The following is a 14,619-nucleotide window of genomic DNA, read 5'->3' on the forward strand; positions in this document are numbered from 1 at the left end:
GACTGCAGCATGCCAGGCTTCCCTGTCCATCACCAAAAAGATGATTTCTAAGATCTCTTTTAATCTTCTTGAAAAGCAGAAAGCTAAGGGCACTGCATGAAAACTGAAAAGAAGACAATAGGATGTTCACCAAATAACTCAAACTTTGTACATCAAAAATCAACCTCTTGATTCCCACCCCCCCCCAACACACACAAATCGGCCTTACCTACAATTTGCATCATCTCAGTAAATGGTAGTTACATTTTTCAAAGTGCTCAGATTAAAAGTTTGACAATCAGCATTGACTTTTCTCTTTTTCTCACAATGAGTATCTAATCTGTTAGTAAATACTATAGGCTCTACCATGAAGACAAATTAAGAATCCAGTGTCTCAACTCCTCTACCAATAACCTCTGGTCTAAGCCACCATAATATCTCACCTGGATCATTGCAGCAGCCTCATCTCCTTGCTTCCCCTTTATTCTTTCAGTATTTTCTCCACACAGACAATAAGTAAACAAACAAATGTATAACATATCAAAGAATGGTATATATTTTGAAGAAGAGGATCTGTTAAAGTATCAGTCAGCTCACGTTATTCCTCTACTCAAAATCTTCCAATGACTCCCCCATGTCAGAGTAAAAACTGAAGTCCTAAAGAAGACCTGAGAAATCTCTCATTAACTCTGATCTCATCTCATCACTTTCCATTTACTTAAACTGCCATCCTGGCCTCTCTACTACTGTCCATCATACAAAGTATGCTCCTGCCTCTGGCCCTTTCTACTTGTGGTTCCCTATGCCTAGAATGTTCTCATTCCAAATATCCCTATGGCTCAATTCCTAATTTCCTTCAGGTCACTGCTTAACTATCACCTTCTCAGTAAGGCCTTTTCTAACTAACAAATGTAAAATAGTTCTTTCCACTATCATTATATGTTCCCCACACTCTGCTAAACTATTCTTCATGACATTTATCACCATCAGATATATTCTACATGTCTCCTCTCACTAAATCGTAAACTCCATGATGGGAGGAATTTTCATCTGCCTTGTTCATTGCTGTGTCAATGGTTCCTAGTATAGAATGTGATATATAAAAAGCTTAGAAAGTATTTGTCAAATAACGCAATCTATAAAGTAGGATGGCATGACTGTCAGCAACTTGAATGCCCACACAACCCAATCCATCAATCCAGTAAGTGGATAAAAGACCCAGGAGCCTTAAGAGCTTCACGAATTTCTAGTGATACTAGTTAAGGTTATTTTGCCTCTCTGACTCTCCTATTTCCTATCTATGAGGTGAGCAATCTGTGTGGTAGAAAAAAAAAAAGGAACATTTGATTTGAGAAACAAAGAGTGGGGCCAAAATCCTGGTTCTGCTACCTTGCAGCTGTTTAACTTTAGACATGTTACTTAACTTTTCTGAACATAATATTTACAATGGGAATGATAGAATTATAATAGTATGAAGAGTATTAAAATAAAGTAAATCTAACTCCTTGTCTAGGATAGAAATGAAGATGAAATGCAATAATGGAATATGAAACCATTCTATAGACTGTGAAATGTTACTGGAATATGCCCAATGCCACTGTTTCCTGTTCCACATTCAGAGAAAGGTGACAAGGAGTTAAATAGTGCTACTAAAATGTTTTATACTTTGGAAAAGAGCATCCCAAATTAAATACCAAGTACCAGTGTAGCTTATTTATTGTGTGGTGCCAGGAGGTTCTGGCTCAAGTTATCCTGTGATATGCTGAATCCACCAAAGGAGGCCAACTGTTTCCAGGGAAAACCTGTCACAGGACACTTGCAGTCCCCCAAGCGACCAGATAGTGGGACTACACTTCCACAAGCAAGAAACTACTCAACTTGCAGAAAACAAAACCCATAATTAAGAAGTGTGTCATTTTAAAACTACATCTAATTCAGCAAAAGCCTTATTAAAACAAGTTTTCACATTCCCCTTACTCCCAGAATTGTTTGATTTGTGCTTCTTGTTTCCTTCCCTTAACCAATACCCTGAAACCCCATTTCTACAGAACCTCAAAGCAAGCCACCATGATCAATGGAAAACTTGAGAGCCAGATAATAATTCTTGATCTGATCACCACACTGGACATCTTTATTGCCTCTCACGCCAAACTTAGACCTATCAATCACCCTCAATTTTAATTAATTCCTAATATATTGCAGTTAAAGACATCAAAACATGTTCTCAGCAAGTGCAACAAAATAGCCTAAAATGAGAAAGAAACTAGTAACTAACTTGACTGGTGTGGCACTATTGAAAAAACAGAAATAGATTCCAACCCCTTACTCCAGTTCACTCGTCATCGTCTTTCCAGAAATACTACCTTTTGGTATCTGAAATATCCATCAAGATCTATAATTATTGCTTGAGTTTAACCATATCCCAACCTAATTCATAAAGGATAAGAAGCAACGACAGATAATACTGTTGACCACTTCCACCTATGTTGTTCCATTTCTTTTTTGAATATTTACATTTAAAAAATACACAACACATAATCTAACATCTCATCATACTGGTATCATGGTGTTGCTATTCTGTTTTGTTTTGGTTTTAACAGCTATAAGCTCCTTGAGGACAGCGATCTCGAGATTCTCACTGAATTATGTCCCCTTTACCATGATCTCCAACTAGTACACAGATGGGCATATAACAGGTATTTAATGAAAAGTGGTTGATTGATGAATACTTTTTAAAAATCAATGTATTAAGGTCATCTATAAAGACAACCAGCTCACAATAGGACCTCTTCTTCAGTGACCTGCAGTTTACTTACCATTTTCAGGACACAATAGCTATAGTTGATTAGTTATGACCCTTAGCCCAGAGTGTTAATGAGACCAAAGTTCAATCTCTTTATAGGTAAATCTTATCTCTTACTTATGGTTATGGAATGCATTCCTGAATAAAATTCCAAACTATATATATGAGAGTAAATGAACCACTTCTTCATCTACAAATACACACCAGAAGAAGTGGTGGCATTTACTTTATCTAGGGGACAATATATAAATACATAAATAAACAAACCCAAACATAAGCCAAATATAGTTAGCTAGTGATTTCTTTGGTTTAGTTTGCATCTGTTACCTCTTCATGTTAGTTTTCTGCATAGAAATTATTATTCTTCACCCCCTTGCTAGTAGTTCCCAAATCCAAATGCTAGAAGTTCCCAAATCCGAATACTAAAAAGAGAACTACTAACTGCATAAACCTTATTAATATGTTCCTTTCCTACTATTCTCTAAAGACCTGAAAATTTTAGATTCTAATTCACAGTTGAGGAAAGTTGAGAACAGTGTCCTTATGCAGCCTTCATACCAGATGAAACAAAGTATGCTTTAATTTTCAGCACAGCAACAGAAACCTTTTGCCTCTTAAATCCTAGAGGTGTTCAAAACTCAGATAGTTTCAGGGAGGTTGCAAGATATAAAATCAATTTTCAAAAAATCAATTATATTTCTATACACTGGCAATGAACAATTTAAAAGGATACTAAGAAAACTGCATTCATAATAGCATCAAAAATTAAAATATTGAGGAATTAATTTAAAAGAAATACAAAATTTATACTCTTAAAACTACAAAACACTGTTGAAAAAAGTGAAGATGACATAAATAAATGGAAAGACATTCCATGGCCATGGATCAGAAGACTTCATGTGGAGATGGCAACATTCCCCAAATTAATCTACCTCCTCTATTAGCCTCCTCTATTAGAATCACAAATGACTTCTGTAGAAATTGACAAGCTGATCCTAAAACTCATAAAGAAATTAAAAAAAAAAACACAATAGCCAAAAACAATCTTGAAAAAGAATAATAAAATTAGAAGACTCACACTTAGTCATTTCAAAACTTATTAAAAACTTATAGTAATTAAGACACTGTGGTATTGGTATAGGATCAATGTAATATAGCCCACAGTCCAGAAATAAACTTTCACATTTATAGTCAACTGATTTTACACACAGGGTGCCAAGATACTTAAATAAGGAAAGATTCAACAAATGGTGCTGTGGTGACTAGATAATTACACAAAAAATTAAGTCAAAAGTGACCAAAAACCTAAATTTAACAGCCAAAGCTATAAAACTCTTAGAAGGAAACCTAAGCGTAAATCTTTGTGACCTTGGATTAAACAAAGCCTGCTTAGGCATGATACAAAAATCATACTGCCAAGTCGCTTCTGTCGTGTCTGACTCTGTGCGACCCCATAGACGGCAGCCCACCAGGCTCCACCGTCCCTGGGATTCTCCAGGCAAGAATACTGGAGTGGGTTGCCATTTCCTTCTCCAGTGCATGAAAGGGAAAAGTGAAAGTGAAGACGCGCAATCGTGTCTGACTCTTAGCGACCCCATGGACTGTAGCCTACCAGGCTCCTCCGTCCATGGGATTTTCCAGGCAAGAGTACTGGAGTGGGGTGCCATTGCCTTCTCCGTTACATACAAAAAAATAGGTTGGGCTTCAAAAGTTTGTGTGTTCTTTAATGAATACCATCAAGAAAGTGAAAAGACAATGCACATATATGATAAAATATTCACAAATCATAATTTGTTACAGGATTTGTATATAGAATATATTTTTTAAAACTCTTACAACTTAATAAGAGTAAGACAAATAATCTAATTAAAAATGACCAAAGACAAGAGTATATACAGTCAATATGCACATAAAAAGATGCTTTAATATTATTAGAATATTATTAGACATTATGAAATGCAAATCAAAGCCACTTTGAGATACTTCTTGACACCCACTTCACACTGGGATTAAAAAGACAGTAACTCCCAGAAATAAGCACATGCACCTATGGTCAATTAATCTATGACAAAAGAGGCAAGACTACACAATATTGGAAAGACGGTCTCTTCAGCAAATGGTGCTGGGAAAACTGGACAGCCAAATGTAAAACATGAAATTAGATCATTCTTTAACTCCATACACAAAAACAAGCTCAAAATGGATTAAAGGTTTAAATGTGAGACTGGGCACTATAAAACTTCTAGAGGAAAACATAGGTACAACATTGACATTTATAAAACACAGCAACATATTTTATGATCCATCTACCAGAATAATGAAAATAAAAGCAAAAAAAAAAAAATCAGTACCTACTTAAACTCAAAAACTTTTGCACAGCAAAGGAAACAATAAACAAAATGAAAAGACAACCCACAGATTGGGGAGAAAATATATGCAAATGATGTGACTTATAAGGGATTAGTCTCCAAAATTTACAAACAGCTCAGGATGCTTAACAGCATCAAAACAAACAACCCCCTCAAAAAATGAGCAGAAGACCTGAATAGACATTTCTTCAAAGAGAACATACAGATGACCAGACATATGAAAAGATGTTCAACCTCATTGGTTATTGGAGAAATGCAAATCAAAGCTACAATGAGATATCACCTCACACCAAGAAGAATAGCTATCATCAAAAAATCCACCAACAACAAACTCTGGAGAGGGTGTGGAGAGAAGGGAACTCTCCCACACTGTTGGTGGTAATGTTAATTGGTACAGCCACTATGGAGAACAGCATGGAAGCTCTTTAACAAACTAAAAATAGAGCTACCATATGACCCTGCAATCCCACTCCTGGGCATATATCCAGAGAATATATGGGGGATAATATATACATATATACACACATGTATCTATTCACTTCCCTATTCTCTATTCTCCTTCACTATTCACCTGAAACTACCACAAATTTGTTAATTGGCTATACCTCAATACAAAATAAAAAGTGTAAAGTTTGGAAAATAAAAATAATTGGCAAGATGTGGAGAAACTGGACCCTCATACATTGCTGGTGAGATTGTAAAATGGTATAGCCACTTTTGAAGACAGTTTGGGAGAGCCTCAAAAGGTTAAACAAAGAGTTACCATATTACCCAGGAACTTTACTCTTAGGGATATAGCCAAAAGAATTAAAAATCTGTTCACAAAAAGAAACTTGTACATAAATGTTCATAGCAGTATAGTCAAAAAGTGTTAACGACTCTAATTCCATCATAGATAGTGTGGTGCATGCATAAAATGGAAAGTATTGAGATGTGCTTTAACATAGATTAACATTGAAATATTTATTCTACATGAAACTAGTCACAAAATGCTACATACTACATGGTTCCATTTACATGAAATGTAAGCAAACCCATAGAGAGTGAAAGTAGACAAGTGGTTGACTGTTGCTCATGGTTAGGGTGGGGTTTGACTGGTAAGTGACCAAAATGTTCTAAAACTGATTGTGGTGTTGGTTGCCCAACTCTGAATATAATGAAAACCACTAAACTATATACTTGGGTGAATTACATTATATATTGTGAATTACATCTCAATAAAGCTGTTGATTAAAAAAATAAAATTCAAGTACTGCATGACCTAAATTGGCAGCATTCTCAAGTAACCAGCATTTTAGAGCTATAAGCTTGTCCAGATTAGCCACTCTCAACACTGCTCTGCCTTGACAGATGGCAGTAAGAATCGGTGTGAAAGAGAAGGGATGACAACACTCATGAGTGTGCAAGAAATTGTGCATTAAACACAGAAATTGGGCATAAATCTCTATGCAGCAGCCACTAAATGTAGAGCAAAAATATCATCTGTCAGGTGGGAAACTTTAAGAAAAAAAGTTGGGAAGTGTCACTCTACAGAGGTTTCTCCACATGATAAACAAATGTTATAGAAAATGCAACAAATTCTACTCCGTCAACTAATAAAGGGATGTTCACTAAGCACCCTCTGGCTTACTCAAACTTACATGAGTGCTAGTTTATAAACTGGAAGATGCTGGGTCTTTTCTCTGAAAAGAGTGCTATAGAAATATGAGATTTCATAATTCTCTTCAATATCACAAAATCCAGTAAGTACTGATAACTGTATGGAGTTTTACAAGCAATGAGGGGGGAAAAGGTCAACTCTGTGTCTCTGATGACAGTAACTTACTCTTGAGTTCAACATCTCAGAACTTGATGTAATGCTGGCAGGCAAATTCTGAGGCAGATTACTTTCTTAATACCTTTCTTTGTTTTAAATGATTAATTTACATATAGCTTCACCACATTAGCCCAGCCGGACACTTTTAGCAAGCACCATTACATACAGATTAGGTGTTGCGTGTGAAAGCCCTGGAGAAATTTGACCCACACAGACCTGTCTCAGAGGTCCACTTTTCTCAAGTTTTGAGAAAAGGTTGCCAAAATAGCCAGTAGACAGAGAGAGACAGAGAACAAGAGACAAAGACAGCAGCCAGCAAAATTCTTCATTAAATCACCAAGTCCTCAAGCATCTAGTTCAGCTCCCTCAGCAACTATTGAATCAGGCTCTAACCTCAAGGTAAAAAAAGACCAGCTATTCATTTTGCAATCTCCTCAAGTCATCTAGTCTTAAAAGAAAGGTGCTGGGGTTGATCTGATCTGTTACTCTCTAGATTAAAAAACATTCTTTAGGAGCATGCCACAGGTGTAATGAGAAAAATATCCTGAAAAGTAGAAAGAAGAGTCTATATTTCAATGTCAAAAGCATGAAAGGAGTAGAATGAAAGAAAATCAGGGACAGGCAGCACTTAAGGAAGCTGCAGACAAAGAGAAAATGGTGGAGGTAGGGGGTTGGGGAGAGGTTTCCCTTTCCCTCTCCAACCAACCTCACAAAACTTGATTTTTATTTGCTCTCTATTTTTTTGGAATCATGATTTCAGGTCTGGTTATAAAATAAGCTCCTTCCTTACCACACTGAGCCGGTGTTCTGCTCCCTGCTTAGTAGAGTTCCGAATGAAACTGGTGGTCTTGATATCAGCATAAATAACAACAATAGTAAAATTGCCCATGTCCCTAACTCCAACTCACATAATCCCACCAAGAGCAGATGCAGTACAAGTAAGAGTCAGGAGACCAAAGAATTGTTTGGTTTAAATGCACATATGTATACCAGAGAAGAAGATTACCACTGGGGTGGGGGTGAGGGAAACATTTTAAAAGAAAATTACATGTGCCAGTAAATTAAATATATTAATATCCAAGTTTACAGCTCAAAAAGAATAGAAGTCTCACGAGGTAAAATTAATACTGGCAAGAAAGCACCCTCAAGTGACCCTGAAACTGGAAAGCTACAAGCTTTTTCAAAAATATCTCTCACTGATGTTAACCTTTGGTCGAGCTGAGAGAGATACTATGTAGACAACTAACAGAATTCTATCACTACATCTTGCACATATTTCTAAATGGGTTACCACCCTGTGTGGCTATCTGGTGCTTGAGTTCTGATTACTGGTATCCATACAGATCTCACCAGTTATTAGCTGACTGTGAAGAAAGGATGCTTCTTCCCAACATATTGACCCTGAAGGTCTGTAGACAGACAGCATCATTCCCAAAGCAAAACTCAGATTTACAAAACAGACAAACTGCTCCTTGCAAAATAGTCATTAAAAAGCTGCTTGATAACTGCAGAGAGGAAAGTAGACAGAAAGGGGAATTAATAAAATGACCTCTTTTGAAAGATGGAGAAAGGCAGGATTTGCCAGTTTTAAAGCATTACTAAAATACTACCTACTATAAAAACCAGAACAAATTATCAACAGAAAAATTAAAATGTTGTTTTTGCATCTGGATAATTTATTGAAACCCCAACTTTAATTCCTGCATAGGCTTCCCTTGGTTTCATCTCCCAAGAATAAGTATTTGTCATATTATTATGCTATTTGCTGGGATATAAAGGGCCTTACTTCTGTCAAGTGAGACAGTGGTCAGTTAACAAAGTTGTAGTCTTGTTTGATCTCTGAAAGAAGACAGCTTCATAAAACATTATCAGGGTTTCATACTAACCTTATCACTTTTTATTATTCCTTCCGCAGCTCAAACCACATGCTAAAATATTTTTTTTTTTTAAAAGGACCATCTAAGGCCTTTCTCCTCTTGACAGAAACATTGTAGATGTATAAGAACACAGAATTATTCCAGAAATTCACACACAATTGGAAAAGGGAGGAATCCAACATATTATTGGAAGTCTCTAGAATGTTGAGATTTTTAACTGAAAGATGGCATATAATGTATGTAATACAGAGCGAGTGGAAGCTCTAGCTTTGACTTAAGAAAAATTCCTTCCCTTCACCAAATTGTGCCCTATAAAATGTGAGAAAGAAAGAGAAAGTAAAAAAAATATCAACTTTTAGATTGGGGCTGGTTGAATTCTGATAAAATTGATAAGTTTTCAAAAACCCGATTTGAGGATTTTCTATATCTTACAAAAGAAAAATCTTTGTCAACTCACAATACAGGAACACCAGTTTTACCTCTCACTGGACTCCTATAAACAATGCAGCAATCACAAACCAGGAAAGAATAATCTTGTACTTTCTTAGGTTACTACTAATTTCTCACTACTTGAGGTCATTAATTTATGCAGGTTTTAGAAATAGAGAAATTTTTCCATGAGGATCTGAGATGAAATCACCTAGCTTACTGCACACCTGTTGGGAAGAACTTTTTAAAAACTCTCTACAGCCACTTTCTGAAAATTTCAGGTTATCCCTTTGAAAACACACACATCCCTTAATGTGGAATCATTCATATCCTCCCTGTTAACTGAGTTACTTACTTGGGTGTTGGGGGAGGCATACAGAAAAGGGACGGTTCCAGTGACTAGGCAAGTCATGAAGCACCTCACACATTCCACCCCCTCCCCCGCCCCACCAAAAAAAAAAACAAAACAAACAAGCCGTTCACATTAAAGAGAGCTCTGCTGACAAGCAACAGCCCTAGGGAGGGGTAAAAATAAACTCTAGCAAGTAAATCTGTTCTTATAAAATGAAGACCTTTTGTCCCACAGTATGCCCACTTTGCAAAAAAATTTTTTTAAAAGACTGAGAATATAAATGAACCCTTTGAAAATCTTGTAAGCCAAACCTTAAAAACCTAAAAAATGCAAAGCCTGGTTAGAAGCTGTTTCTTCAGTAGCCCAGGAAATAATATTTTATGAAATCCTATTCTCCTCTTTCTTTTCTAACATTGTGCTATCAATCTTCCAAGAAAAGAAGCATCAGTGAAAGGAAGCAAGTTGTTGGTTTAAGTCTCCAAACAAACATGCTAAGGCTAATAAACTGAAAAATGTCACAGGTAAAGAAAATAGCTACAGAAACTCGGAACAAGACTCAAGTCCATGAAGACATCAACACCCAGCAGTTCTGAGGAGTTGGTTCCCCAGTTAATATTCCCTCCCTCACAGAGATAAACTAATATGTTAGTTTGCTGAGGAAAAAATCTTTAATTTTTTATAAAATTAAAAAAGCTTTTTGATCTCCAAAAAGCTCAGTTGTGGTAAGGAAGAAGTTTTCACAGGCAAGATGAAACTGACTTCCACTTTTTTCATATCCTAATTAAAACTCTTGGGCAAGAGTAAGGCTCACAGGTCCCTAACAGTTCTTACTCAATTTGTTGTCATGTTTTAAAATGCAAGTATATCTTTAAAATGAAGGAATATATTGAAGAGTATTTCCCTTCACAAAAGCAGATTTCTGAGCACACTGCAATAGCAGGAATCCTTTTCAACTTTTCCCTCAACACTTCTGTAAGACAGATTCAAGTCTGGTTAAATTATTCATTAAAAGAACATTCTCTTCTTTATAGATCTGATGCAAACTCGAAGTAGGAATTGTGGATCTTTTGTAATCCATACAGAAAATAAACACTTTACAAGAGAAATTCAACGCTTCCATCTAGTTCCAACATATTCAAACTGTGAGGGCAAATCTTACCCATCGTTTATGAGGAAATTTGTCATTTGGTTTTCCCCTACATTTGCCTGCTCTAATTGTGCCTGGTTGGAGTCTGTCTCCTGACCTCCAACTCTGGGGCAAGTCCTCCTTGCTGCCAGCAAAGGGACTTCACCTCTTCTTCCCACACAGTGGCCCTCACAACCCAGAGACCACCTTCTTCCCATAATCCCATTCTTCCTTTCATCTCTTTGGAGGAAGCGGGTTGAGAAAAGCTTGGGCCAGTCATTTTGCCTCTAACCTGCCAAGACAAGCTGGGGTAGGGGGGCAAACCCTAACAGACCTTAAGAGGAGAAAGTGCCCACATTTCTTGTCTAGGGTCTTTGATTGGGGGGAGGGGAGAAGGAAAAGTAGTGGAGGGCTTAAAAGGGTTTATTTCATAAAATGGCCCTTGGAACTGGATTTAAATTTGGAGCCGGCAGGACATGGAGTACCAAGCGGCAGGGAAGATTTTAGGAGGCTTAGTGGTGAGTTGCCAAGTCAAGGAATCTAGAAAGGCTTGCACCAGCATCCAGGACTCACATTGGTGTGGGCTGGGGCACACAGTTGGGGTTCAGAGAGCAAAGGTCAATCTTTGGTAGGCCAAGAGTCCAGAGAAGGCTCTAGAGTTAAAGCGGCCCTTTCTGTGAAACTCTGTTAAGCTCGCCCAGGAACAGAGTGTTCGTGCGGGGAGGAGAGGACTGACTCTAGGCTTAAAAACATTTTTAGGAGAGACTTACCGCATGTCCCCATAAGGTCCAGAATAGTTCTCCATCCAGGGGCCCATCTCGCTTTTGACACAACTGGGACTTGGATAGGGCACTCTGCTCACCACGCTGCCGGGATACCACACATCAGGTGGGGAGAAGTCGCCTTCTTGGCCCGCCAGCCCCTGAGGTGGCCGAGTGTAGCCGTATGGGGCTACAGCCCCTGCCTCGCCTGCGCTGCCGCCCCCGCCTCCACCACATACAGCTGGCCCATACAGCTGGCCTTCTTCGGCCGTGAAGAGAGTGTGCCAGGAAGAGGAGGCGGCCGCTGAGGGTGAGCCTGAGCCGGGTCCTGCTGCACCCCCACCATGCAGGCTCGCCAGGTCCCCATAGCGGCACTGCGCTGCAGCAGCCGCCCAGGCGCTGCCGTAGTCAAGCGGGTTCTCCAGCTTAATGCGGGCATGAGGATGGGGAGGTGGTGGAGGGGGCGGCGGCCCGGCCAGGGATAGCGGAAAGTTGTAGTAGTCGCGAGTCTGATAAGCTGCTACCTCGTCCAGTGCTCCAGACTTGTAGAGAGACAGGGTGGATGGCAGCTCAAGTGTTCCAGAGCCCCCTGCCTCGCCGCTGCCGGAGCAGCCCAGGCTCTCAGTGTCCAGACCTTTGGTGTAACCTGCCTTGAAAGGGGAATACTCAGCAGTCTCTTCAGTGCCCTTGCTCGGGCCATCATCCAGCAGAGAACCTTTGCATTCAGACAACGGGGCACAAGGAGTGGGACGCACCGCGGCTGGTGGACCTCCCAGGAGCGGGGCGTACATGCAGTCCCCCCGAAGCTGCTCCCCAGGACTCAGATGCTCCAATGTCTCCACACCCAAGCCCATGGACACCGACACTGCCTTACACAACTCCTTGGCGCTGTCCGAGATGGTCGAACTGCCTCCTAGGTAACTGTCCTTGGAAGAGATGGGAGCCCCAGTGGCCTCCCTCGCTCTCCCGCTGCTGCCTTCGGATACCGCCTCCTGCTGCTGCTGTTGCTGCTGCTGAAGAAGTTGCATGGTGCCGGCCTCGCTCAGGATGTCTTTAAGATCGGTGGAGCAGCTGCTTAAGCCGGGGAAAGTGGGGCCCAGCAGGGACAACGTGGATGGGGCAGCTGAGTCATCCTCATCCAGAGGTGCTGGCGGCGGCTGCTGCAGCCCTTTGCCGGCAGCCGAGGCAGCTCTGGGCTCTGGGACGCAGCCACTCTCCGGGTGACCCTCGGGGGCTGAGTGATGTTGTGAAGGCTGCTGTTCCTCTTCCAGGGCCAGGTAGCCTGTGGGGCCTCTGCTCTGGACTTGGGGAGAGCCATCCTCTCTCTGCTGCTGCTGTTGCTGCTGCTGCCGTGGACTGGTCTCCTGCTGCTGCTGCAAACGGGCGCCGGGAGGTGCTGCGCTCGAGGCTTCAGGGTGCCGGGGGAGCGGGTTCTGGATCACTTCGCATACACTCTGAAACAGGTTCTGGAAAGCTCCTCGATAGGTCTTGGACGGTGGCCGGGGGTAGACCCTCCCCAGCCCTAACTGCACTTCCATCCTGAAGCTTGGCTCAATCTTTCACCTAATTCCTTTATCCTGCTCCCCTTTTCTTGCTGGGAAGAGTTCAACAGGCTGCAGTGCGTAGTTGCTGCAGCTAGTTGCCCACCTGCGGGAAGCTCCTGGTAAGGAAACTTGCAGGAATAACCACTCCAAAGCGTTCTGACAGCCTCAAAGTCTAGTGCAGAGGAAACACGCGCTGGACACGATCTTCCCTGGTAGGCTCACAATCTGTTCCTGAATACTTGTAGGGCAGATTCAAAAGATGTTTCTTGAAGGGAGGGGAGAGCCTCCGCCTTCTGAATTTGTTATCTACTGAAGCAGGTGCAAATAGGAGCCTGGTTATTTTCTTTTTGGTTTATTTTGGGTTTTGCTGTTGGGTTTCGTTTGTTTGGTTTTGGTTGGGGCTTTGTTACGTTTTGTTCCTTTTCTTTCTCTTTTTTTTTGGCGGGGGGGGGGGGAGCTACTGAAGTCCTGACTGCCTTTTCATCGTTTGACCTCTGGCCTCACAAACTGGTGGGAAGGAGGAGCAGCGTGCAGGGGTGGTCGAAAGGGAGTAAGAGGAACCAGGGGGTCTGACCTGCGTACCGCCTAACCAGCTAGATTCTGGCTGCAGCGCTGAAGCGGCTCCCAGGTCTCCTGGCACCCCAGAGCCGTCTTTGCAACGTGCAGCTAGCTCGCCCGCTCGCAGCCAAAGGGAGTTACCTCTCTGCAAACTCGGGCTGGCCGCGCGGGACTGACTGAAAGCGGGGGGGGGGGCGGGGGAGGTTGAGAGGGCTGAGAGGAACAGACAGAGGCAGCAGCTGTAGAGGAGAACCTGGAGGTGGGGGGGGCAGGGGGAGGGGAGGAGGACAAAGGCAGCCGTCAGTCCTACCCGGCACTTTCCTTGCTTCCTCCGAGTCTCTAGCAGCTTTTAAAAACTTCACCGAAGAAGAAAGGGCAGCTCCGAGGCGGCGACTTCGAAGCCGCCGCGGTGCAAGAGGCGCTGGCTGTCGCCAGAGCCCCCTGGGGTTGACGCGGTGCGTCCCTTAGGCTCCTGTCCCGCACGGAAGCAGCTAGCTCGTTCGCTTTCCCTCCGTCGCTGGCTCTGCCTCCAGGCTTGCTCCGGACCCTCCGACGCTCGCAGCACACTGGCTCCCCGGGATCTCGGAGGGGGCGCTGGGAGGTGGAGAGCAAATGCAACAGTTTGCTAGTCGGGTCCCGCCCCCGCCGGGCCTGCCTCCTTGCCTTCCCACCTCCTTTCTCCCTCCCCTCCCCTTTCCTTTTCTCCCCTCCTCTGAACGCGCAGGAAAGCCGGGTGGCTTTGGAGAAACAAGTGCTGGCGCAGTGTGGGTGAGGGCAGAAAAGGATTGGTCTAGCCTAGTAGGACCCTAGCTCCCCGACTACCTCTTGCTTTCCTGTACCAGATTTTAAGCGACAGGGCTGACTCTTTAAGCTTTAACTCGGAGCTTTATTTTGAAGACAGGGCCACTGAGCTCTCAGAGGCCAGCATTTACCAGATTTGGTTCTGAACTCCAATCTCAAAACAGACGCTGTGCACGTGTGGGGGTGGAGGGAGTGGGAAAGGGC

General features: G+C 41.9%; 1 protein-coding gene across 2 annotated transcripts in view; it reads right to left on the reverse strand.

The window, feature by feature from the left end:
• AR (androgen receptor) overlaps positions 1–14,239 on the reverse strand; it is a 202,595-nt gene extending 188,356 nt beyond the window's left edge. Inside the window, exons 1-2 of one of the 2 annotated variants that reach the window (XM_081567537.1) lie at positions 13,925–14,198; positions 11,522–13,362 (exon numbers count right to left, since the gene is read on the reverse strand). In XM_081567537.1, the coding sequence (XP_081423663.1) occupies positions 11,522–13,050 (1,529 nt within the window). In that variant the 5' untranslated portion in view covers positions 13,051–13,362; positions 13,925–14,198. Of the gene's footprint in view, positions 1–11,521 lie in introns of both variants that reach the window. The other variant, XM_081567536.1, reaches the window with a different exon arrangement.
• Positions 14,240–14,619: the final 380 nt, after the last annotated feature.

This window comes from Giraffa tippelskirchi, chromosome X (assembly GCF_054371585.1).
Source record: "Giraffa tippelskirchi isolate mGirTip1 chromosome X, T2T-mGirTip1v1.2.pri, whole genome shotgun sequence".
In the NCBI taxonomy this organism is placed as follows: domain Eukaryota; kingdom Metazoa; phylum Chordata; class Mammalia; order Artiodactyla; family Giraffidae; genus Giraffa; species Giraffa tippelskirchi.